The sequence below is a fragment of the Myxine glutinosa genome, chromosome 1, assembly GCF_964187855.1.
Source record: "Myxine glutinosa chromosome 1, kmMyxGlut1.1, whole genome shotgun sequence".
Taxonomy (NCBI): Eukaryota; Metazoa; Chordata; class Myxini; order Myxiniformes; family Myxinidae; genus Myxine; species Myxine glutinosa.
Window position 1 is genome coordinate 305,877,319 of NC_136261.1, and position 27,538 is coordinate 305,904,856.

At 48.7% G+C, this 27,538-nt stretch overlaps 1 protein-coding gene across 12 annotated transcripts in view; it reads left to right on the forward strand.

Moving 5' to 3' along the window:
- Window positions 1–27,538, forward strand: part of LOC137439601 (cadherin EGF LAG seven-pass G-type receptor 2) — a 460,955-nt gene that overhangs the window by 247,262 nt on the left and 186,155 nt on the right. For all 12 annotated transcript variants that reach the window (XR_010986965.2, XM_068135567.2, XM_068135551.2 and 9 more), the window contains exons 4-5: window positions 18,060–18,175; window positions 18,886–18,974. Coding sequence is in view for 11 of the 12 variants with exons in the window: in XM_068135567.2 (XP_067991668.2) it covers window positions 18,060–18,175; window positions 18,886–18,974 (205 nt within the window). In the remaining variant the exon portion in view is untranslated. The remainder of the gene's footprint in view (window positions 1–18,059; window positions 18,176–18,885; window positions 18,975–27,538) is intronic.

A 27,538-nucleotide genomic window follows, 5' to 3' on the forward strand; every position in this document is an offset into this window, starting at 1 on the left:
CCTTGACTGGAGTCCACCTGTGGTAAATTCAATTGATTGGACATGATTTGGAAAGGCACACACCTGTCTACATAAGGTCTCACAGCTGACGATGCATATCAGAGCAAAAACCAAGCCATGAGGTCGAAGGAACTGCCTGCAGAGCTCAGAGACAGGATTGTGTCGAGGCACAGATCTGGGGAAGCGTACAAAAAAAATTCTGCTGCATTGAAGGTTCCCAAGAGCACAGTGGCCTCCATAATGCTTAAATGGAAGAAGTTTGGAACAACCAGGACTTTTCCTGGGGCTGGCCGCCCGGCCAAACTGAGCAATCGGGGGAGAAGGGCCTTGGCAGGAGAGGTGACCAAGAACTCGATGATCACTCTGGCTGAGCTCCAGAGATCCTGTTTGGAGATGGGAGAAACTTCTAAAAGGACAACCATCACTGCAACACTCCACCGATCTGGGCTTTATGGCAGAGTGGCCAGACGCAAGCCAAACAGTTCAATCATGGTTTCATCAGACCACAGAATCTTGTTTCTCACAATCTGAGAGTCCTTTAGGTGCTTTTTTGCAAACTCCAAGCGGGCTTTCATGTGTCTTTCACCGAGGAGAGGCTTCCGAAGCATGATGAACCTGTTAAAGATTAAAGTTAGGCACTTTTATTGTCTCCTTTTCATGTCAAGCTCTTAGCACCCACAGACCGAATTCTATGGGGACAAGGATGTCAGCAGTAGCGTCTACAGTAATAAATCACAAACGATTGGATGCGTCGAGCTGGAAGTACAGACAGCAAGTGGAGATCGATACCACACGCCTCGAGAACTAGGGAGTCCGAGAGCTTTGGCCAGAGGGCCGACAGGAGCCCCCGAATTAACACATCAAATTGTCATGGCCATCTGCGGATGTTATGGGCCACTACGTGATGTGTGGGTATGTATGCCCCTTGTACCATACTCTGTTACAGAGCGTTGGTTCTGCCAAATCAGATTCTTGGCCATGGGGCATGCTGGGTGATTTCATCCCTCTCCCAGAAGTAGTTATGGCAGGAATTTGTAATATGGTCATGGTGCTGGACATAGCTTGCCTACTCTTCGCGAAGGGCACCATGGGATCTTTAAAACCACCAACTAATGCCAGCAGATGGATCGCCCAGGTTAACATCCATCTGAATGACGGCACACCCATTGATGAATCACCTTGCATGTGAAACACAGTGATAACAGTTTATAGCTGGGGTCGGGATTCAAACCCAGTCCAGATGGCTTAGAGGCAGGTGTGCGTAGCTGTGAGTCATCCTGTCGGCCTATGTGTGGGTTTAGGCATGGGTAAAGGTTGGTATGGGGTCATAGAGCGAGGTTGCTGTGTGCGTAGCTGTGAGTCATCCTGTCGGCCTGTGTGTGGGTTTAGGCATGGGTAAAGGTTGGTATGGGGTCATAGAGCGAGGTTGCTGTGTGAGGAGCTGTGAGTCATCCTGTCGGCCTATGTGTGGGTTTAGGCATGGGTAAAGGTTGGTATGGGGTGATAGAGCGAGGTTGCTGTGAGAGGAGCTGTGAGTCATCCTGTCAGCCTATGTGTGGGTTTAGGCATGGGTAAAGGTGGGTATGGGGTGATAGAGCGAGGTTGCTGTGTGAGGAGCTGTGAGTCATCCTGTCGGCCTATGTGTGGGTTTAGGCATGGGTAAAGGTGGGTATGGGGTGATAGAGCGAGGTTGCTGTGTGAGGAGCTGTGCGTCATCCTGTCGGCCTATGTGTGGGTTTAGGCATGGGTAAAGGTTGGTATGGGGTCATAGAGCGAGGTTGCTGTGTGCGTAGCTGTGAGTCATCCTGTCGGCCTATGTGTGGGTTTAGGCATGGGTAAAGGTTGGTATGGGGTCATAGAGCGAGGTTGCTGTGTGCGTAGCTGTGAGTCATCCTGTCGGCCTATGTGTGGGTTTAGGCATGGGTAAAGGTTGGTATGGGGTCATAGAGCGAGGTTGCTGTGTGAGGAGCTGTGAGTCATCCTGTCGGCCTATGTGTGGGTTTAGGCATGGGTAAAGGTTGGTATGGGGTGATAGAGCGAGGTTGCTGTGAGAGGAGCTGTGAGTCATCCTGTCAGCCTATGTGTGGGTTTAGGCATGGGTAAAGGTGGGTATGGGGTGATAGAGCGAGGTTGCTGTGTGAGGAGCTGTGAGTCATCCTGTCGGCCTATGTGTGGGTTTAGGCATGGGTAAAGGTGGGTATGGGGTGATAGAGCGAGGTTACTGTGTGAGGAGCTGTGCGTCATCCTGTCGGCCTATGTGTGGGTTTAGGCATGGGTAAAGGTGGGTATGGGGTCATAGAGCGAGGTTGCTGTGTGAGGAGCTGTGAGTCATCCTGTCGGCCTATGTGTGGGTTTAGGCATGGGTAAAGGTGTGTATGGGGTGATAGAGTGAGGTTGCTGTGTGAGGAGCTGTGAGTCATCCTGTCGGCCTATGTGTGGGTTTAGGCATGGGTAAAGGTGGGTATGGGGTGATAGAGCGAGGTTGCTGTGTGAGGAGCTGTGCGTCATCCTGTCGGCCTATGTGTGGGTTTAGGCATGGGTAAAGGTGGGTATGGGGTGATAGAGCGAGGTTGCTGTGTGAGGAGCTGCGTTGGAAGAAGAATAGTTTTTCTACAGGCCTTTCCCTAAAAAAGCTGACTGAATTTGCAAGAAGGACCTGGGATGGGCACGGCGACTCTGTGGGGAGATGCACCAGGACAGACGAAAACATCATTAATCTTGTGTGGAATGACAGGTTTTCCGATGCCTTGCTGACACAGCCTCTTCAAATTCCCTGCACCACTGGGCGGATGTTATAAAAAAGAACCATCGTGAATTCGCCGCTGGGTTTCCTTCATTTTCATTGGCGTTTTCTTCCTTCAGTTTAATTGCCATTTTCCCTTCATGCCCAAGATTTGAATTTATAACCTGACTCGAGCTAATGCTCATGTTTGTTCTACCTGAGCACACAAATGCTGATTGAAACTGTGTCCTGAAAAGGAATGGCGGAAAATTGATTGCTAACTTTGTTTGTACCGCACTTGTTATTGTTTACAGACACACATTGGACAAGGAAAGACAAATATGCGGACAATCAAAAATATGAATATGCCTAACGGAGCAATAATATTGTCATCAATTGTGTAATTACTCATTTGTTTGATACATTTTGGGAGAAACAGGTTTTTTATACGAATGGGTTTCCATAGATTTCCATAATATGTGAAGTTGAGATTATTTGTGTGATTTGGTGTTGAGGTGTAGATTTGTACACAATTACAAAACTGGACTGTATAGTTCCGTACAGGGACCAAGCAGACAAGCATTTGGTAGCTGAACCAGTACAAAACAGAAATGTTGTCCAAACTAGATATACCACACCCAGTTCCCTTTGATTTATTTAAGGCAACACCATTCCTGGAGAACTCCTCGAGATTGGTCACTTTACAAGGCCTCACCCGAAGACGTCTCTTCTTAGAACCTCTGGATGAAACCGGTTAGGCCAACGATGAGCAAATGGACAATGCCACAGATTGGATCGAGATCCAGAAAGGTCAAAAACATGGCATGCTCTTGGTAGTGGGGCATCAAAGGTGAGGTGGCAGAGCACAAATGTTGGTTGGTTGGTAATACAAGGAGGTTGAAGTACACACAATTTGAAAACACACCTGGCCACAATTGTGCTTGTGGGTCCAGTGGGGCAAGGAACATAGGGAATGGACTGCAGAGATGTGGAGGAACGTGATATGGTCTGATGATTCGTATTTCACCATGTTCTCAACGAATGGACGTGTACACGTGTGGCAACAGCTTAGGAAGCTCAGTTACAACAGTAAAAGGTTCTGGTGGTTCCATAATAGTGTGGGACTTGTTTCACTGGGATGGCATGGGGTGCCAATCTGTCCGATTGCTATTGAAAAGTGAGGGAGGGGATTTTTAGTGCTTTCCCCTCTCCTATCATGCCATCACCGACTTGTGAGGAGGGAGGAGAAGGGGTAAGGTGGGAGAACAGAGGGAGGGGTGGGAGGAGGCAGGAGAAGGTGTGGGAGGAGGGAACCAGCTTTGCCAGGCAACGCCAGGTACCGTTGCGAGTTAGGCATAAAATAAGGTTGAAGTTCACTTTGGTTTTATTATTTTAAAGCTGGTTAATTCTGATATATATATATATATATATATATATACATACAGTGAATTCAGAAAGTATTCAGACCCCTTCACGTTTTTCACATTTTGTTATGTTGCAGCCTTATGCTAAAATCGTTTAAATTCATTTTTTCCCTCATCAATCTCACCTATTTATTCTCAATAAAGCCCAAGTCGTCATCTTCACCTATTTTGTACTTCTTATCATTATAATCACATTATTTCTTAACCTCCATAATCAGAAGAGGATTTGATGTTTAAATAATTGGGGGTGTGTGGAGAGGATGAGGTCCATTTATTTGAAAATTGTAGAAGTATTTCATGGCCACAATAGTTGCATGATAAACTAGAACAACACTCGGTAGAGCGCATACCTCCGCCAGGCTGAGCAGTTTACATTTCGTATCCCACTGATAGGTCATATCTGGATTCGGACGAGAAACAAAATCTAATCGCTTGCCCTTGTTACTTAACCAACTCATCCACATAACAAAGCTTTGTCATAAATTGGCCACAACTTAAAAAAACATGTTATGTATAGTTTTGGCCCTATGCAATGCAATAGTGAAGAATCACTTTAAAATGTTGATATCCGGATCTGGATGCTCTCTAACATTGAATCAATTTCTCCTTGTCATGCACCCAACCTGCCCACCAAGTTTCATCCGTATTCGTCCTTAACCTTCTGAGATATTATGCTATATATCGCTTTTGGCCCTATCTCTCGATGGTGAAGAATCACTTTAAAATACCCGTATCCGGATCCTCACCAAAATCTAATAATTTCGTCCTGGTCACACACCCAACGTCTCCAACAAATTTCGTCTGAATCCGTCCACAACTTGTTGAGATATCCTGTTCACAGACAAACAACCAGACAAACAAACTGACAAGGGTGAAACATAACCTCCATCCACTTTCTGTGGTGGGGGTGATAAAACATAAACATGACAAAACATGTCCTGTCAAAGTAAAAGTTTAATGAAGGTACTGAAGGAGTCCGGACTCCAGCAAAATACGGATAAAAGGATGGCAAGGCACAAACTCGTCCGAGAAGATGTTTATTCGTAAAACCAACTCGGGAACACTAAAAAGCCCGTTTATCGGGCTGCCTTATAAAGCAAAAACCGAAACCGAAACCCACGCCTCTCAAGCGCGGCACGCTTTGGCGGTCACGTGACCAGCCACTCTGGCGCCGTGGATCCCTGCCGGTGACGTCACCAGCTGGAGCAAGGAGATTCTGATGCCGGTCTTGCTTGGGGTACCCATGGGTCGCTACACACACCCCCCCAGAATGGACTTGGTCCAGGGAGGTCAACCTGAGGGGGGTCCGGATGACCCGACCGAAACGACCCCTGGCCGGTCGCGGGGGGGTGGGCGGGGGGGGGGGTCCGGTGTGGTGGTGGATGGTCGGACGGGGGGTGTAGTGGACGGGGGGCGGCCGCGCCGCAGTGGCAGAGCCAGCCGTGGCGGCTGGCCGACGTCCATGTGGGCCGGTTTGAGGCGGTCCAGCGAGATCCGGTCCGCCCGGCCGCCGAAGCTGACGATGAAGGACTTGTCCCGGCGTAGGACCCGGAAGGGTCTGTCGTAAGGTGGCCGGAGCGCCCCCGGTGCGCGTCGTGGCGCACAAAGACGTACTCCGCCGTGCGGAGTGCTGGGGAGACGTAGGAGTGGGGGTCGCCGTGGCGGGACGTTGGCACCGGGGCGAAACGTTGGGCGGCCTCCTGGAAGTCCGTGCGCTGGCGCGCCGCGGACCAGGGGCTGGTGGCGTCGGGCACGAACTCGCCCGGGACGCGGAGAGTCTGGCCGTACACCAGCTCGGCGGTGGACGCCTGGAGGTCCTCCTTGGGGGCCGTGCGGAGGCCCAAAAGGACCCACGGGAGCCGGTCGGCCCACCCGTCGTCCTGGAGGCCGGCCATGAGTGCGGCCTTCATGGAGCGGTGAAACCGCTCACACAACCCGTTGGCTTGGGGGTGGTAGGCCGTGGTGCGGTGCAGAGTGACTCCCAACGAGCGGGCAACCGCGCCCCATAGTTCGGACGTGAACTGTGGGCCACGGTCGGACGAGATGTCCGCCGGTGCGCCGAAGCGCGCGACCCAGGTGGTGATGAACGCCTGCGCCACGTTGGCGGTGGTGGTGGAGGTGAGGGGCACGATCTCTGGCCACCTGGTGGTCCTGTCCACCATGGTGAGCAGGTGGGTGAACCCCCGCGATGGGGGCAGGGGACCCACCAGGTCCACGTGGATGTTGTCGAAACGCCGCTCAGGCACAGTGAAAGGAGCCAACGGAGCCAGGGTGTGACGGTGGACCTTGGCCCGCTGGCAGGCTGTGCAGGCGTTGGCCCAGTCGCGGACGTCCCGTTGCAACCCGTGCCAGACGAAGCGTGCCGACACCAGCTTCTGGGACGCCTTCCGGCCTGGGTGCGAGAGGTCGTGGAGGGAAGCGAAAATGCGGCGCCGCCAGGAGACCGGCACGACGGGGCGCGGTCGGCCCTGGGAGACGTCGCAAAGCAGGACCGTGCCCGCGAAGGGGACGTCAGCCAAGCGGAGGCCCGTGTCTGCCACCCTGAGACCCTGCACCGTGCCGTCGGTGGCCTGGTCCATCGCCATCAGGGTGAAATCCACGCCGAGGTGGACGGCGTTGGCGCCGGCCCGAGAAAGGCAGTCGGCCACGGTGTTGTCTTTCCCAGCGACGTGCCGGATGTCCGACGTCCGTGGTGTATTCCGACACGGCGGAGAGGTGGCGCTGCTGGCGGGCCGACCACGGCTCCGTGACCTTGGCCATTGCGAAAATCAATGGCTTGTGGTCGACAAAGGCCGTGAATGGGCGGCCCTCCAGGAGGTGGCAAAAATGGCGGACGGCCAGGTACAGCCCGAGGAGCTCGCGGTCGAACGTGCTGTACTTCAGCTCGTTGGGCAGGAGTTGCCGGCTGAAGAACGCGAGCGGCTGCCAGGCCCCGTTCACCCATTGTTCATGGACCGCGCCCACGGCGTAGTCGGAGGCGTCCGTGGTGAGGGCGATGTGGGCATGGGGCACCGGGTGGGCCAGCAGCGTGGCGTTGGTGAGGGCCCGTTTCGCGCCAGCAAAAGCCGCGTCCATGTCCGTGGACCAGACGACGTCGTGCTTCGCCGGCTGGCCTCGGAGGGCGGCGTACAAGGGCCGCATGAGTTGCGCCGCTCGGGGCACGAAGCGGTGGTAGAGGTTCACCATCCCAAGGAACTCCTGCAGCGCCTTGACGGAGCGGGGGCACGGGAAAGCGGCGATGGCCTCGACTTTGGCCGGCAGCGGCGCAGCGCCGTTCCAGGTGATGCGGTGGCCCAAAAAGTCGATCGTCGCCGCACCAAAGTGACATTTGGCCGGGTTGACAATCAAGCCATGCTCGCTGAGGCGGCCGAAGAGCGTACGGAGGTGGAGGAGGTGCTCAGTTCTGGACGTGCTGGCGACGAGGATGTCGTCCAGGTAGGTGAAGAGCAACGGCAGGTCGCGCAGCACGCCGTCCATCAGGCGCTGGAACGTCTGCGCCGCGTTTTTGAGGCCGAAGGGCATCCGGAGGAACTCCAAGAGGCCGAAAGGTGTGATCACGGCCGTCTTCGGGATGTCGGCCAGGCGGACGGGCACCTGGTGGTACCCCCGAATCAGGTCCACTTTAGAAAAAATGGTCCGCCCCGCCAACCGGGCGGAAAAATTCTGGATATGCGGGTCGGGGTACCTGTCGGGGGTAGTGGCGTCGTTGAGGCGGCGGTAGTCGCTGCATGGCCGCCATCCGCCCCCCGGCTTCGGGGCGATGTGCAACGGCGAGGCCCAGGCGCTGCCGGAGCGCCGTACGATGCCGAGGCGCTCCAGCGCCGTGAACTCGGCCTTGGCGACGGCGAATTTGGCGGGGTCGAGACGGCGAGCCCGGGCGTACACCGGCGGGCCCGTAGTGGGGATGAGATGCTCGATGCCGTGCCTCACCGCGATGGCCGAACACGTCGGCCGCGTGAGGGCCGGGAACTCCGCGAGGAGACGTGCGAAGTCGTCCGCCAATGGGAGGGCGCAGGAAAACTCGGTGGGTGCGGCCCGGCTCAAGGCGCACGCCAGGGAGCTGAAAGTCTCGGCGTTGACGAGACGCCGGCGTTTCACGTCTACCAGCAGCCCGTGGGCGCACAAGAAATCGGCCCCGAGCAAAGCCATGGGGATGTCCGCCGTCACGAACTCCCAGTGAAAGAGCTGGCTGCCGAAGCGGAGGGCGACGGTGCTCAGGCCGAAAGTGCGGATGGCGGAGCCGTTGGCCGCGACCAATGGGGGGCCGCAGACGGCGGCCCGCCTGTCCTCCGCCGAAGCGGGAATGACGCTCAGCTGGGCGCCGGTGTCGCAGAGGAAGCGCCACCCCGACGCTCGGTCCGCGATGAACAGCAGGTTTCCAGAACGGCCGGCGTTCATTGCTGGGAGGGAACGCCGGCTCGCCCGTTTCCCGACTTGCCGAACTTGCACGGGGGTCGGCATGATCGGGCCTGCCGCCCGAACCTGGCATGGAAATAGCACCAGGCCGGGTCCGGCGGGGGCTCCGGTCGACGCGTCGGGACCGGGCGACTCGGCGTCGCCGCTGCCAATCGTGCCGGCCCGGCGGGCTCCGGGAAGGAGGCTGCGTCGCGGGCTTCGGGCGGGTGGGCGGGAAGGCTCCTGGCCGCCACCCCGACGAGCTGGCGCGCCGCTCCGGCGAGCTGGCTTGCCGAAGCGATCTTGTCGGCCTCCTTGGCGAGGTCGCAGCGGTTTACGATGGTCGTACCTGCCAGGGCGACCCGTACCGGGGCCGGGAGCTGGCGAAGAAAGAGCTCCTGAAACAGGAAATCCGAGGGGTGTTCGCCGAGCAACGCGAGCATGTAGTCCATGCGCTCGGACGGGTGCGTATCACCGAGCTCAGGTAGGTCGAGCAGGCATCGTGCGCGCTCAGCCGGGGAAAGGGCGAACGCGCCCAGCAGAAGTGCCTTGATGGCGTCGTACTTGCCGTCAGCCGGCGGGTTCTGGAGGAAGCTCAGGCAGCGGGCGGCGGTCGCGGAGCCGAGCGCGGCGACCACGTAATGGTAGCGGGTGGCGTCCTCCGTGATGCCATGCAGGGCGAACTGGGAGTCCGCCTGCGCGAACCAGACGGCGGCATGTGCTTCCCAGAAGGTGGGCAGCTTGAGGGACACTGCGGTGTCCATTGCTGTGTTGCAAATTCGGGGTCACCAGTGAAGGAGTCCGGACCCCAGCAAAATACGGATAAAAGGATGGCAAGGCACAAACTCGTCCGAGAAGATGTTTATTCGTAAAACCAACTCGGGAACACTAAAAAGCCCGTTTATCGGGCTGCCTTATAAAGCAAAAACCGAAACCGAAAGCCACGCCTCTCAAGCGAGGCGTGCTTCGGTGGTCACGTGATCCACAGGTGTAGCTCATTATACCCGCACGCGCGGCATGCTTTGGCGGTCACGTGACCAGCCACTCTGGCGCCGTGGATCCCTGCCGGTGACGTCACCGGCTGGAGCAAGGAGATTCTGATGCCGGTCTTGCTTGGGGGACCCATGGGTCGCTACAGTACGATGATTTTTTTCCTCTTTAGAAAAAAAGTGCAGGGAACGCCCTCCTCATCCTCCTCCCACCTCTTCCCAGATCCACCAACAATCATCATTATCAAAAGTAATGACTGGGGTCAGTAATTATAACCATTGTTATTAAAAATGTTTTATTTGTTTCATGTTTCCAAGGAAATCAAAACTAAGGGAAGAATGGAGGGATGATTATGAGTAAGAGATAGGAAAATGGTATGGGGGTCGCCAAGGATCAAAGTGAATAGTATAAAGAACATGCATTCTGAGTATTGCGCTACAATACATGGCCCCTACCGGCATTGGGTAGCACTGTCATAGAAGACAGTATTATGACTTGCCGCACTCCAAATTATAGTCCGGAAAACTGTTGGGGAAATTCCCAAAGTTCAAAGTGCCATAACTTTGTCAAAAATGATCGAACGTCGTGAAGTTCGAACTTGATCTGTAACTTATCATGACGAAACCATGTACCAAGTTTGAAATCATTAGCATTAAGAGTTTAGAAAAAAAGTCCGGAAAACTGTTCTTTGCGTGACGGACTGACAGACCGACAGACGGAGGGACGGAGTGCAAACCTATAGTCCCCTACGATGTACACCGGTAGGGGACTAATAAGGCCTCCAGGCAGTGATACCACAGTCGATCATCCACAATTGCCAGGGTATAATTAGTTACATGGATTCTCACATTTTCTTTTATCAGCATTCGTTCTGGACTACACTGTTTCGATCTTAAGGGCAAAAATTAAGGACAAAAAATGATAGCAGCAACTCTTCAGTAGGATGAAAATAATATTCATCTGAAGCTTTTGAGAAGAAGCCCTTTAACCCAAAGTACACAATGAATGCAAGGATGCGGAAACTACAGAAACCTTTAATTGCAATCTGGTGCATCTCCCCACTCCCTTAATAGCAAAAGATATGACAAGAAAGAGGAAATTCTGAAGAAGAGGGGTAAAACTGGTGAAATGGGACAACGAGGCTGGGCAATGAGGAGAAAAGGAATAACAGAAGAAGAAAACATCAAATTAATACAAAAGTAGTGGAGAAGAAAAGGGAAACACCAACATAATGTCACTTAGTGGGGTGTTTGGCCACCATATGCATCCTTGAAGGAATGGGTATGACATGGAATGGTGTCAACAAGGGTCTGCCTCTGGAACTGTTCTTCTTGAATGTGGCACCATTCTTCCACAAGGAAGTCCTCCGATTCACATTGGTTTGATGAAGGTGGAAACTGCTGTCTTAGGCGCCTCTCCAGGCAATCCCACAAATACTCTATGACGTCTATGGGATTGAGGTCCAGGATTGGTTGGGCCATGGAAGATGGGCAACTTCGTCCTCAAACCAACAGGTGACAACACGTGCCCTATGGCCTGGAGCGTTGATGTCCTGAAAAACACCCCTCCCAACAGAGAAGAATTGCTGCATCATGAGATCTAGATTATTGACCAGGACAGTAACGTAGCACACTGCATCAACCCTGCCTTCTAATGGAATGAGTGGACCCACGTCATGCTAGGAAAACAAGTCCCACACCATTATAGAACTGCAAGAACTTTTTACGATTGGAGCCAGGCACTGGGGGCTGTAGATCTCCCTGAGCTTTCGTCACACATGCACGCTCATTTGTCGAGAACTTGGTGAAGGATGACTCATCAGACCATATCACATTCCTCCACAGCTCGGCAGTCCATTGCATATGCTCCTTGCCCCATTTGACCCACAAACTGGTATTGCCAGGTGTTATGCGTAGTTTGTGCATGGCAACCCAGCTATAGTATCCTGCCCTGTGACATTCCCTTGTAATGATTTTTGAGGATACACGATGCTCACAACCCACATTGAACTCCACACACAGTTTGCCCACTATTATTCTCCTGATTTGCCTCACAATCCGGACTAATGCCCATGCATCACACTTGTCGAGTATATGCTTCTGCCCACGGTTGCCCTTCCATGATTACATATTTTCTTATTTTTCCCAGGCTGACATCACCCTTGAGATAGTTCCTCGTGACACGTTAGCAATTTCTGCAGTCTTTGGCACAAAAGCGCCTGCTAAAGGTGCACCAAAATTTGCACCCTGTTTAAAGTCACTGAGGTCTCTACTTAAGACTATGCTGTCTCTTAATACCATATTGAGCCACAGCCCACTTATATATACATGATTAAAGGACTTCCTGGAAGGGATTTGCATATTTCAAATGCTGGTTACATGAGTAGAGGCCCAATACATTGTATATATGTTGTACGGCCCGTGTACTTTGGTATTTCCATTTTTTTGTCTGCTATCTGTATATCTTTATTGACATTGGTTTCGAGTATACACCACATGGCCAAAAGACTGTGGACACCCGAACATCACACCCGTATGTGCTCGTCGAACATTTCATTCCAAAATCATGGGCATTAACATGGAGTTGGTCACCCATTTGCTGCTATAACAGCCTCCACTCTTCTGGGAAGGCTTTCCACTAGATGATGGAACATTGCTGCAGAGATTTGCTTCCATTCAGCCACAAGAGCATTTTGTGAGGTCAGGCACTGATGTTGGGTGATTAGGCCTGACTAGCAATCGGCGTTCCAATTCATCCCAAAGGTGTTCGATGGGGTTGAGGTCAGGGCTCTGTGCAGGCCAGTCAAGTTCTTCCACACTGATCTTGACAAACCATTTCTGTATGGATTTCGTTTTGTGCATGGGGGCATTGTCATGCTGAAACATGAAAGGGCATTCCCCAAACTGTTGCCACAAAGTTGGAAGCACACAATCATCTAGAATGTCATTGTATGCTGTAGCGTTAAGATTTCCCTTCACTGGAACTAAGGGGCCGAGCCCGAACCATTAAAAACAGCCCAAGACCATTATTCATCCTCCACCAAACTTTACAGTTGGCACTATGCATTTGGGCAGGTAGTGTTCTCCTGGCGTCCGCCAAATCCAGATTCGTCCGTCGGACTGCCACATGGTGATGCACGATTCATCACTCCAGAGAACGCGTTTCCACTGCTCCAGAGTCCAATGGCGGCGAACTTTACACCACTCTAGCCGACGCTTGCATTGCGCATGGTGACCTTAGGCTTGTGTGCGGCTGCTCGGCCATGGAAACCCATTTCATGAAGCTCCCGATGAACAGTTATTGTGCTGACGTTGCTTCCAGAGGCAGTTTGGAGCTCGGTAGTGGGTGTTGCAACTGAGGACAGACGATTTTTACGCGCTACGTGCTTCAGCACTCAGCGGTCCCATTCTGTGAGCTTGTGTGGCTTACCACTTCGCAGCTGAGCTGTTGTTGCTCCTAGACATTACCACTTCACACTAACAGCACATACAGTTGACCAGGGCAGAAATTTGACGAACTGACTTGTTGAAAAGGTGGCATCCTATGATGGTGCCACGTTGAAAGTCACCAAGCTCTTCAGTGCAGCCCATTCAACTGCCAATGTTTGTCTATGGAGATTGCATGGCTGTGTGCTTGATTATATATACCTGTCAGCAATGGGTGTCACTGAAACAGCTCAATCCACTAATTAGAAGGGGTGTCCCCATACTTTTGGTCAATGGTCATGTAGTGTATCTTAGCAGGAGATGGCTTGGTTTGGTCTCTTGTGGTTCCTCTCGTGGTTGAAATGTTCAATGCCGGATCGGCAATGACGTCCACAGATATGGCTGATGAAGTTCTCATTGTTGGCATTTTTGGGAGCAACTTGCACTCTAGTTCTGTTTTTCTGCTGATTTAATCTGATTTAATGATGCAGTTGCTCTTCAAAGTGTGCCATCCCTTACAGCGTATTTTCTTCCATTCAGGCCTATCAACTGCAAGTTGCACCAAGAGTATTGGTTGAACTTTAGGTTTTCAAGCCCTTCTTGAGAGTGTCCTTCATCATCGTCATTCATATGTTGCACATGCTTGCAGGTTATCATCAGTTCTTGCAGCCGTGCAGCAGTGCCGCCCTGTAGATTAGAGCAGGAATTTGGTATGTGGCTAGAGAGCCGGCGATAGCTTGGCTACTCTTTGCGAAGGACAACACGGGATTTTTAACGTCGACCAAATAATATTGTAGATGGAGACACCCAATTTAACATCTGTAGCGGACCCAGGACTCGGCACCATGCTGGGGGATTGTGAGGATGGTGGCTTGGTTTGTTGTTTGATCTTGTGCTACTTCCAGACACAATCATGGAGGCAATCAGAAACCAAGCTTATGGATATAGAGGGATCTCAACATAATTGGTAGACCCCTAGCTTGAAGCGAAAGGGGCAGGGCATTAGTGTGGTGACAATTGGCACATTTTGCACAAAAGGAGCACAAATTTGACAAACAACGAATGCCATTTTCACCTATTTGTTTTCACCATGTACCTCAGCACGACCTTAAACCTAAAACATGGTACTACGACTCACGGAGACGGATGTTTCACCGAAAGACAAAATCTACGGGCTGGTGGGCGATGATGCTAAACAGGAATAAAAGCAATGTTATCCATCTCTCCCTCAGCCAATATATCGTCATACGCATCATTGAGGCCTGTTCGTGATTATATGATATTTTGGATGAGTCTCCAAAGCTGAACCTGACTCTGACATAACCCAAATATGATTGGCAGATCGGCACCGACTAATAGTGGGGCGGCTTAGCCCAAATATTCAAAAGAATTGTGCATTTTGTGAAACAAGCACCAAATTTGGCACAAATGTACATTAATATGTTGCGAACATTTTCAGATATTGGGCCACTTGAAATTCCGTAATTTTTTTTTTCAAATTTTTTCAAATTTCGTAATTTCAAATTTTTCGGGTGACACCGTCACAATTTCGGTCTTCGAGGCCGACCGATAGGCAAAGTGTGACCGGAAGGGACGAGGTTCTCCTGACCACGTGGCCCTCGATCTGGGAAGCGAGAGGCGTTCCATTAGTGGACGCGCCCCTCACGCCCGACTTCTGGGCGGCCCCGGCAGGCCGTTTGTTTTGACGTTCCGTGACAGGCCCCGCACCCCCACCTCCGGGCCGACCGGAAGCTTGTGCTGAGTACATCATACCTGAACAACTCAGTGAGGCAGAACACAGCAGTGCACACCAGGGTGACCCCTTCAGTGCATAAACCAATTAACCTGTCCACTGCAGGGCATATAGAAATGAAGTTATTTTCTGCATATAATAATAATATAAGTTCAGTTCTATATAACAATTTCTGTTATCACCACTACCACTACAACTACCACTACTACAAGCTTTGTCTGGAATTTTGTGGACTAACAGACAAACAGACATACAGACAAGCTGGGATCAAAACATTACCTCCTTCCACCATTGAGTGTAGAGGTAAACATCATGGAAATTATATCATGCCCTAGATTTAATTCATACTTACCCGTGTATTTGCTTCACTGGTTCACAAGGTATTTTGCATACATGTAATTCAGACTCTCGTCTTCATTGCTGACCACACAATGTTCGCAACATATTAATGTACATTTGTGCCAAATTTGGTGCTTGTATCACAAAATGCACAATTCTTTTGAATATTTGGGCTAAGCCGCCCCACTATATCGGCCGGCCTCGAAGATCGAAATTGTGACGGTGTCACCCGAAAAATTTGAAATTACGAAATTTGAAAAAATTTGAAAAAAAAAATTACGGAATTTCAAGTGGCCCAATATCTGAAAATGTTCGCAACATATTAATGTACATTTGTGCCAAATTTGGTGCTTGTATCACAAAATGCACAACAGGTTTGCTATGCTGCTACACTATAAGATATATGAAAAAACGAGCCTTCCGCTGTCAAACTTACGCTGAAAATATTTAATCTAAGCGACGATTCCCCTTTAAAATCTCTGTAGTTTCTTCTGCTCTCTTTTTCGTCTGTGTGATGAAGGAATCTTTCAGCTATTCATTGTACATGACAAACGTTATGCGAACATTACAAAAAATGAGTGTTACACACTAACGACTTGTTCCTGCTTTGACCTTCCACATATTTGAGAACTATAATGTTTGTCTGTCTGTCTGTCTGTCCACACATAATGTGCTCACTCACTAACGTAGGCTACAAACACTACCTGGTTATAGCTCTTATTACAAGTGTTTTTTTAACCGAGTACCTCCATAGACTACGTACAATTAGAATGTGAGTTTATCTTTAAATTACGTACTACTAGAATGTGAGTATGTCTAGAAAGTACGCACTATTAAGATTGTGAGTACGGTACTGTATCTCTGTAAAGTGTTATTAGGAACGTGTTTTTCCCATTGGATGTATACGATTAGAACGTGAGTACATCTACAAAATACATACGATTGGAACGTGTGTCAATGCAATGAAACGAAAAAGGTCTGTTTGTCTGCTGTATGAACATAGACCTACGTCACCAATGCATGCTCTACGCATCACACAAGCACCTCACAAAACAAGTCCTGGCAAGGATCTGTGATCTTTGATTGGTCTTTCTACCGAGTGGCCTGAAAGTCGTTTTAGCCCTCCCCAGTAAAGCGTTCGTTAAACTCTTAGAATACAGGGCTTTTTTGGGGGGAAATTTTGCCTTCTTTCCTGGAAGTCCTAGCAGTGTTCATGTGTTTTATACCACTCCGATCCCCACCCCCCCTTCCCGTGCCTCCTCCCCCCAAGCCCTCTCCCTCCCACAGATCTCCCGGTGTCCCTGCTCTCAAATGTTGCACTTGTGTGCTTCCCTCTCTCTCCCCATAGTGTCTCCCGCTCCCTTTATCATGTTTTATGTGTCAGTTGTCTCTTTGTGATTAACGTTAGCTCTTACACGAGCCTCGATCTTGTATGCAATTTTTTTTTTTTAATTGTGCAGTACTTAAATCATTAATCAGTCATTGTATCCGTATCAGTGTTGCCTGCACATACCACTGCGGGGAGGTTGGAAGGCATGGAAGGGAGGGAGGTGTGAGAAATTTAGCATTGGTGTGGTTGCAAATAAGGATGGGGGAACCTTCATGCCAATTTACCTTGTTTTCTGAGCCTTGCGATAAGCCTAGACCACAGCACATTAGCATTTAAGTCATATACTGCAGGTAATTGACACAGTTCCTCTCTGCACACAAATTGGAAATCCGCATCCACTCTTCATCCACTGAGATAATTAACTTTCCATTGAATAAACAAATAGAGCACAAAATGTACAGTGGAGCGCTGGTAAGTGATTACCCATGAACAAAATATCTCTGCTCCCAATTTCTACCTTTATATGGAGTTCAGCACTACGACGAGTAAAGCTTACAGCGGTAACTGTGATGGCTGAATGATTCTCATTTATTAGGACTTACATGGTTTGTGAAAACTTCACACTAGGCTATCGTAAAACTGATAAAACACATGGTGGAAGAACCCATCCTGACTCTCAAACGATCTTGTCTTCACATCCCAAGACCGGTGTTTCCACCCACAACTGCTTTTTGAACCGAAACCTAATGGTCCCGTTAATGTGGAACTTGCTAGAATCACATCTTTGGAGCCCATCGAGGATTTGATTCCATGATTTGATTTGAAATGGTGCTTGACCGTTGCTGGTGGGGATTAGTGAACAGCAGGCTTTGCCTTTACAAGCCCGAAATGAGAAAATGTAATCTTCCTAAAGCCGTTTTCACACTGCCAAGCGGCCCTGTCAGTCACATGAGGTGAGACCCATCCCACGGCTTAGGGATGTGCACCGCTGCAAGAACGGGACAGCTGATGTTTATGTTGAAATTTCTCTCCTCCATGCAAGCAAATTCTTATCACATTCGATTGTTCTCAAGATTAGAAGCAATTGTTTCAGTTCACAGACAAATGTTAAAATTTCCAGTTTCTCCTTCCTGAGAGTTTGCTTCTGCAGCCATCTTGTCCACCCCATGCATCCTCCCCTACCCCTCACTCCTGCCGACACCCATAGTTTGGCCAAGTCTGCCTCTATTTTGTCCCTCAACCCTGCTGTCAGTGTGTTTCCCCCTCTCTTTTCACTGTTCCCTTTGTTGTTTTACGTCCTGATCCGTTCTATATTCCAACTCCTCCACGAGACTCGACTTTGCATACAAAAAAAGGAAGAGCCTCACCTGGCGTACTGGCATCACCTCAGTTCAAGCCTCTGCAGAGTGGCATTGCGTACTCCTTTCTACCTTCATTCCCTAGCTCTTCTTCACTCTGAATGGATCTTTTTCATTTCTTATCATTAACCGTAGCATCCCATTCCATAGCTGTTCTTTGCTCTAATGTTTCTTTAAATGTATAAATTCTCAATTTCCTTGCTATCCCACACCCTATTTTGGTTCTTTCATACCTCAATTCAAATGTTCTTATGGTTTTATTTATTCAACACCACCAAGACCTTTCTAACATTATGGTCACCACCACTACCACCCATCCCTAGGTTTGCCTCCATGAGTAAAGATGGCCTCCTTCTCTACAATGGCAGATTCAATGAAAAGCATGACTTCATTGCCCTAGAAATCATCGATGGACAGGTCCAACTAACATTCTCAGCAGGTGAGGAACCCAATATAAAGTAGAATTAATTCAGTGTGGACAATATTCTAGGAGTTGGAAAGTCCTGTAAATGTACGATGGAGACGACAACGTGACAATGAGATGAAATGGCCGAAAAACAGGAGTTATTGCTCTTTTCCTGCTGCACTGACGGAGAAAGGGGGAGTCATGAAATAGCCGTACATCCGCCTCCCTTGGGCTTTTGGGTTGGCTCAGCAATCGGAGGTTTTGTGCAGTGACCCGTGGTTTCTCAGTTCAAATCCAGGCCATTTCATCCAAAACATGCCAGGCCAGCCTCCCGCTGGTGCGTTCACACAACCGGGATGGCTTTTCAGCAGTAATGCCCTTCTCTTGCTATTTTAAATGCCAGTTTGTGGCCGTCCAGAAATGGCCGTCCAGAAATGTTTCCATGTTGTCTCAATGGTAAACTGAGAAATTGTAGAGTGGCCAGGCTCATTTTAATCAATCCCAGACATAATTGTCAAGAAAGAAAGAAATCGAAGGATTTACTTATTGTTTGTTAAACTCCATACTTGTGTCAAAAAATAAACACATTTAGAATGCTTCCTGAAGATGCACATTGGGTTTGCATGGAAATCAAGTATTGTATTTTTTATATTTTTTACAGTTGTTTGTTTTTCCATTGTATATAGTAAACGAGCTCATGCACTCTACACCTCCAAAGATCACTGTTTCTGTCTGTGGTATAGGTGAGGAGGCCACAGCGGTCTCACCATTTGTTCCGGGTGGAGTGAGCGATGGACAGTGGCATACGGTTCGTGTGCAGTATTACAACAAGGTAAGACTGATGGTGTGCTCGTCTTTGTGTTATCTCGTGCTGCATCTGATCACTTGTGGTCAGATAAGATTGAAAGCGCCATTCTCGTCTGTTGGCACAAGTTGACGTGGCATTTGGGTTACCTGTATTCCTTTGGAAGGAATATGGTAGGAAAAGACCTTTGTGCTGCATTCCAAATAAAATCCATGAAAATCAAATGAAGTGCAGTTAAATCAAATCAACTGCTTAAAGATTAACAGCAGCAGCAGCACAAAGTATATAATGAACTATCATTGACATTGCAATGCCAGGAGCACATAATGGAGCACACTGTTCAAACGAAGGTGGTAAGCCAACTGTCTCACCTACAATTGTGTGAATTTGAAATCGTGTTATATTTCAGAGAAGGAGACTTTATGGACACATAACATCTGTTGAGCTGAATAGTCTCTGTAGTTTGTGTGTTATGTTACACTTTTATCTGAAGGTCACCAAATGATCAGGTGATTTTATTCAAACAATTGTGGAGAGCAAATGCTTCTAAGAGCAGATGTATGCAGTGAAAAGATGATGACACTTTGTTCGTACTATGAGGATACAAGGTTGACGTATAGATGTTTTGTTCTAGATCAAGATCAAGAAGCACAGAGTAGTTGATGAAACTTGAACAGTTTCGCAAAGTATTTCCATGCTACACGTACACTTGTCCTATCGATGTGGTAGTACCCGATGCCGTCTGCATCATCGGGTAGTACCGATGCATATATACATATACAGGGGCGTCGAGAAGGGGAGTCGCCCCCCCCCCATATACAGGGGGGAGGGGGAGGGTTGCTGCCTCGAGGCTCGAGCTTCTCCTGTAATTTTTTTTAAACAGTACCGTGAAATGGGGTGAATAGGGACAGCAAGGTGAATAGGGACACAAACTGAAAAAAGTTTGGAAACTTTTTTCGCTGAAAATTGATAACCATACTGATTTGTTGATATTGGGTTGAAAGTGTTCTGTTGTTTTTTTAAAAAGCAACTTATAGTCCCTATTAACCCCATATATGGGTTAAATAGGAATAAATAGGATTTTTATGGCTGTCCCTATTTACCCCGTTTTATGGGTGAATAGGGACAGTCATTAATACAAAAACATAATAATCAAGAAACAATCCTGAGTTTCCAACTTATTGCTAAATTGATAGCTCAGATGGATGCACATAATATGCACCCATAATATAAACCACGGTGCCAATGAAAAAAAATATGGGATAAAAAGTTTCTCCAAACTCCCTATTTCTTGATTATTATTTTTTTGTATTAGTGACTGTCCCTATTGACCCGTAAAACGGGGTGAATAGGGACAGCCATATAAATCCTATTTATTCCTATTTAACCCATATATGGGGTTACTAGGGACTATAAGTTGCTTTTAAAAAAACAACAGAACACTTTCAACCCAATATCAACAAATCAGTATGGTTATCAATTTTCAGCGAAAAAGGTTTCCGAACTTTTTTTCAGTTTGTGTCCCTGTTCACCCCATTTCACGGTACCGTGAAAACCCTCATCGGCTCATCCTCGTTTCCTCATCGTTACATTTAAACCCAGAAGCTGATTTTGCTATCCTTGCGGCTTGCCCGCTTTCTTGCCGGAAACAAAACAACATTTACCGCTGTTAATGGTACAGTTTTAAACTTTACAGAAAATGGTTATTAACTAAAAATGTGCGTTACAAAGAAATGGGTTTGTATCCTCTTTGTCCAAAAAAAATATATTAACCATCCTCTCACGTATTTTTTTCAAAAATTTTGAAGAAGTAGTGTTCAGCAGTCGAGGGTGCGAATTGAATCGATCTGTCCAAACATCTAGCGATCTTCATCTTTTTTTTCTCGATCATACGGCTAAATAAAAGTGACCTTTGTTCTCTGTAAATAGTCAGGTAAATGACACAGATAAATAATAATTTTGTCCTTGTGTGCATTTTATTACATACTGTTTCAGGCTGTTTGTCTGGAGCATTTCCATGACGCTTTGAACAATTGGACCGCACAGGATGTTCCATACTATACAACACGTACGAAGTGCACCAACTTCAACCTGTACAATAGATTTGTTAATACTTTATTTATTTACTTTTGCTTTATTTATGAGCTCCTTGCCACTCTTATTTAGAGTCTTCATGAAAGAAAGTTCCTTAAAAATTTCTAAAAGAGAGAGAGGGTGGGGGTGGGGGTGGGGACCCGAGGTTGTTTGCCTTGGGGCTCGTGCTGGCCCTTGACGTATATATATATATACATGCACTAGCTGAGATGCATGTTCTTTGTCCACATAAACTTCATTTTAAATAGAATAGGTAAGTCCGAACCTGGTGAAGAGTAGAAAATTGATTTTATTTTGTGTATTGCAATGACAATGACTGACTGAACTGTGAACAGAGGATGAGGTGCAACTAACTTAATCTCACTGAAGAACCTCCTGTTAAACATAAAAAGTAAAAAGTCGATGGGGCTTCTAAATCTGCTTGCCGCCACATACAGCCGAGCCATGTGTGAATGTGAGCTCTTGAAGACTTAGGGTGACAACCTTGAGGCTTTGTCCTTGGGACTTGTTCATGGTCATGCTGAAACAGATACTTGGTGGAAACTGAATTTGCCGAATGTCAAAAGGCAAGCCTGCTTCTGATGGGATGATCGGTATCCTTGAAATTATAGCTTTCCGCTCTCCCTTGTTTGGTTCAGTGACGATGGTGACATTCAGGCAATTGAGCAGCAACTGTTTGATGATTACTTGAGTTCCGTTGCAAAGCTTTGGTGGTTGAGGTGCCATGGCTAATAATTAAGGCTGCTCAGGAACTCAGTGGTCTATGAAACTGCTTCATTGTCACTCATGGCTTTATCCACTAATTTGTAAGAAGTGGCCTCCCCTGGAAAGCTTTGTATAAGTTCCCATTTGATTATTTTTACCGATTCATTGTGTGGAGCTAGTATCGCACACTCACACAGCCACTCCATGACTTTGTAGTGTTGCAGTACGTTTTGGTACACCCTCGACTGGCGATCTATGGCTGAAGATGAGATGGTCCCCAATTTCTATGTTATACTGATGAAATATCCCTCACTAAAATGAGGCACCTGGCCATCTCCAATCCTCAACAGCAGCTTTGCAAATTGACCTGCATCGTGATCACCTCGAAAGAAAGATCGCCTGTTTGTTTATGCGAGAAAGAGGTTAATGAGAAATGTCTCCCTTGTACATCCAGGAAGATCAATCCTCTTACCCCAGAATTAATGCGTGCCCTTCTTCCCCAGAACTTCCCTGGAGATGAGGTGGACTGAGCTATAAAACTGAGAATTTCATTCTCTTCGCGGTATTGGCTGCAGTACAATGCTACAAAGATGTAAGGGTTTGTAGCTCTGCTAAACGTATGCCGAATAGGCACAGCCTATGCAACTGTTTAGCCAGAAGAGCGTTTTTTAAATTAAAATTATTCCTGGTTACCCCCATAACTGTTTTCTGTACCACAGACAGGTTAATGTGTGACAGGCATTTACGGTTGGTCACGATGCATGCAGCAATATCTGGCACTTGCTTCCTAGTACCCACTGCAATGATGGGGTCTAATCTCGACAAAACAGAATTGTGTGAGCCCAATACATTTCCTTTGTATTGTAAACTGTAACCTGTGAAATAACCAGGACAATAATGTCTGTAAATGAAAAAAAAAAGAAAAAGCGTTCGTAAATGAACATTTGAGTGTCTGTTTAAAAAATAAACGTAAAAGTGTCTGTTTAAAAAAAAACGTTTTGGATGTGTCATTTACTGACTCATCTTCATTTTTTTTAAATCCCCCAAATAACTCATAATGTTGGACACGTTGATTTCTTATTTACCCAAGATAAGCGCAGGGTTATTACAGGGAGGGGGGGGGGGGGAGGTACATTGACAGAACACCCCAAACCCCTCCCCCCACTGACCTTGCCCATGACAGGGGGTCAATGAATGTATATGTCACTTTAAAAGTGTCAAAAATGGATTCAGCATCATCAAAAACCCCTAAAACGACTAAGATTATGAAAGTCGGTTCATTTTAAGCGGAGCTAGTCCCGGAGGATCATAGGGCTGAAAGGCCCCCCTGGATAAGAACCCAGGGCCAGGAAAATTTGAACCCCATCATTTCCCTATAGCTTGACCCCGATTCAATACAGAAAAGCAAAAAAAACAATTTTGGCACAAATTCTACGGGAGCTACTTTTAAGAACACTTCATACCACACGATCAGTCGGAATCATGAGCCGCACTGCCAAGATGAGGTTTCCTCGTGCTTGGCCTATAAGTGGTGGTTTAATTTTGTCCATTCTTCATCTGAACTCAAAAAGACAAAATCCTCACTTTTCTTGGCAAGTTCAACCACAGTCTTTTAGCTTGGTAGACGAGTAAGTACATGCATGCTATTTATACCTCCCTTTGATCAAGGGGTCTGTCTGTGGTTTTCTGTGGAACATGAGAAAAGGAGCGGTGGTGAAATGATAATTTGGTTGGTTGTGTGCATACATCTGGGCCATTTGTCCCTGTCAGTTACACACTCAACAGTTAAATTAATTTAATTAAACTTCTGGGCTGTTCTGACATGATATTAATTTGGGTCAAAGTGAAAACGAGGTGAAAAGAAACTCCCCTTTTTCATACTATAACATTCATTTGTGTGTTGGCAGCATTGGACTGGTCTTTGTACTTTCTTTATCGCCGCAACACTACTTGTGACGTAATGACACTCTGTATTCGGACAGAAATGTAGAATTTGGTTACCAGCCCACAATGGCCAACTCTTTTTGCAACGTACCACGGAGAGATTAATGTGCACCAGCGAATGCTAGCAGAGAGGTCAGTTGGTTTAACATTTCCGATGAAGGGCGGCATCCCACTTGAATCAAACTCAGACTGTACAGATTCACCATCCTCTGAATTGTTGTCAGCCCTATCTTTTTTTTCTTTTTTTTTCTTTTTTTTTGGTATACAAGATCGAGGCTCGTTTAAGAGCTAGCATCAATCACAAAAAAAAAAAAACCGGACACACAAAACATACAAAAAAGGGAGCGGGAGACAAGAAGGGGAGAGAGAGGGAAGCACACAAGTACAACAGCAGAGAACAGGGACATCGGGAGATGTGGGAGGGAGAGGGCTTGGGGGAGGAGGCGGGGGGGGGGGGGAGGGAAGTATAAAAGACATGGACACTGCTGGAACTTCCAGGAAAGAAAAAAGTCGGGATTTCAAAAAAAAAGTGGATTTGGGGTGAATTAACGGGGGTAGAAAAGATCAAAGGTTTTGGATGGGGAAAGATAAGAGATGGTGGTGAACAGCTATTTTAAAGACCTGGAGGGAGGAGTGGGATTGAAGAGAGTGAGGGAGTTTGTTCCAGAGGTGGGAGTAAAGAGGAATGAAGGAGTGAAGGTGAGCAGAGAGTCTTGATTTTGGCAATTTCACCAGAAGAGGGTTACTGGCGACCTGTAGGAATATTTAGGGGACAGAGCACAGATAGAGCAGGAGGAGCGAGGCCGGATAGGAGTCAGTAGAAGACAGAAAGACCACCAACCTGCCTGCGGTGAGTGAGTGAAAGGCCCTCGGAGTTTGCTTCATCGCAGGAGATTCCAATGATTCTGAACGCTTTGGTTTCAACAGCGTGAAGCCGAACTAGGTGTGAGGCAGGAGCACCGGCCCAGAGGGGAGAACAGTATTCCATTGAGCTGCGGATGAAAGCCTTGTATGTGGTGAGGAGCTCAGGTGTGCCAAGGAAGGACCTCGCATGACAGAGGTGAAATCCTGATGTCGTTAAGTTCAGTTAACTAAATGTGAAATATCATATGCGTGTGAAAAATGTATAATGGGCCAAATTACTTTGTGTCGAAGTTTAGTTGTACTTCTTGTTCTAAAGTTCTCAAAATTTGCACTGTGTTGGGGAAATATTAATATAGTGCGGTATTTTGTTCCGTCATGATGTGGTTTGTAGAAAATTATATACTTTAAGGACATGAGCCAGGTTGCATAAAGCATCCTTAAGGACAAATTTGAGGATTGCCTTAACTTTTCACTTAAGGACGGCCCTGTTTTTCCTTAAATCCTCCCTTAAAGTTGAGGGAGCCCCCACCCCTGTCATTGGCTTTTCTCCACCAATTACAAGCAAGCTTTCAAAAATCATCCGAGTATTATACATTGTAAAAGGTCCTGATTCATTGTTTGAGTTGACGTCAATTTAAACTCATTTGCATACACGTATCTACCATGATCGCGGCTCGACACGTTTTATGGGTTGAGGAAATATTTTCCTTAAGGTACATGTTTCCCCTTAGCTAAGCATTTCCTTAAGTGCTGTTGCATAAACAACCCTGAAGAAATAATCAGCTGAAGATTTCCTTGAGGTTAAGGAAATTCTTAGGAGCCATTGCTATGCCAGGCCACAAATCAGAGAAGAGATAGGACGCTCGTCCAAAAACAAGAACACGTAATGAACACGAGATTTAAAATGTTGCCTGGTATATTGCTACATCGGGAACACGTGATTTTAAATGACGATTGATACATTGACACAAACACGCTTGTAACCGCCAGGGTTCAACTTGTGAAGAAGAGGAACCGCTCGGGCTCAGATTGTGAAGAAGAGGAACACCGCGCAAATAAGATTACGCTCGGAAACCTTGTGTCTCGTACAGAAGCCGTTTTATTCGTTGGCCCCGTGAAACTACAACATGAGAAAACAAACGGCAAATTACTAACCAATCTCCATAATTGCAGTTCACACATTCGGCTTCAATACAAACAATCACACCGCAGTTTGTGGTTCTGCACGAGAAAACAGCAATGGCGAAATCCAAGCTGTTTGCAAAGCATTTACCTCACAAAGCGGTAAATGCACATCAAATCCATTTCTTACAGCTTAAGCAGCAAACGTATTATGTATCATAGAAACAAATGAAATTACATACTGTAGCGGCTACCGCTGGGTTTACACAATCGCCTTGCACCTACCAAGGATGCGGAGCGATCACCATGCCGGGCTCGTCCAGGACGCCCGGGCAGGCCCGCGCTCAACTTGCCAGGCCTCGGCCAGGACGCCCGGGCATGCCCGGCCACGCCCGCTCTCGACTTGCCAGGCCGCGTCCGGGACGCCCGGGCATGCCCGGGCATGCCCGCCCTCGACTTGCCAAGCCGCGGCCAGGACGCCCGGCCACGCCCCCTCTCGCCTTTCCCGGGCAAACGCTCCGGGATAATGTGTGTATATATATTGCTGCCCGATAAACGGGCTTTTCAGAGCACCCGAGTTGTTTTGTGACAATAAAGAAACTCGGACGAATTCCAGCTTTTTGTCGCGTCCATTCTTCTGATTACGTGGGAGCACAGCTCCTACATTGGTGACCTACCGACATGGACATGGCAGTTGCCCTTAAACTGCCTACCTTCTGGGAGGCTCACGCGGCGGTTTGGTTCGCCCAGGCGGACTCCCTGTTCGCCCTGCGAGGCATCACGGCCGACGACACCCGCTTCCACCATGTGGTAGCGGCGCTCGGTTCAGCCACCGCGGCCCGCGCCCTGAGCCTCCGCGAGAGCCTGCCAGCCGCTGACAAATACGGCGCGATTAAAAAGCTCCTCCTCGACGCTTTCGCCCTCCCATCGGCGGAACGCGCACGGCGCCTGCTCGACCTGCCCGAGCTCGGCGACACGCGCCCGTCCGAGCGAATGGACTACATGCTTTCGCTGCTCGGCGAGCACTCTCCGGCATTCCTGTTCCGGGAGCTGTTCCTCCGTCAGCTGCCTAGCCCGGTACGCCTCGCCCTGGCAAGCACGACGATCACGGATCCCCGTGCCCTCGCCAGGGAAGCCGACAAGATCTCCGTGGCAGGCCAACGCATTGCAGCAGCGACCTGGGGCCCACCGCCGTCCGACGCAACGCCCATGGCGCCCGAGCACCCGGCACGGTCGACGACCGAACTGCCAACGCAATTGGCGGCCGCAATGCCGAGCCGACCACCTCCAGCACGACGACCGGGGCCTCCACCGGACCGAGCGTGGTGTTACTATCATGCCAGGTTCGGACAGAAGGCCCGGACATGCCGACCCCCGTGCACCTTCGGCAGGCCGGGAAACGGCCGGGCCGGCGTTCATTACCAGCCATGAGCGCCGGCCACACGGGCAACTTACTGTTCATCACGGACAAAGCGTCCGGACGGTGCTTCCTGTGCGACACCGGCGCCCAACTGAGCGTCATACCCGCCTCCGATCAGGACAGGCAGTCCGCGGTTTGCGGCCCCTCCTTGGTTGCGGCCAACGGATCGGCCATCCGCACCTCGGCCCGCGCAACGTCACCCTCTGCTTCGGCGGCCAACGCTTTACTTGGACTTTTGTAACCGCCAGCGTGCCCATGGCTCTGCTAGGCGCCGACTTCCTCTGCGCACACGGACTGCTGGTGGACGTCCAACGGCGTCGCCTCATCAACGCCGAAACCTTCAGCTCCCTGGTATGCACATTGAGCAGCTCCGCTCCGACCGAGCTGGCATGCGCCCTCCCGGCGGCGAACGAGTTTGCTCGCCTGCTCACGGAGTTCCCGG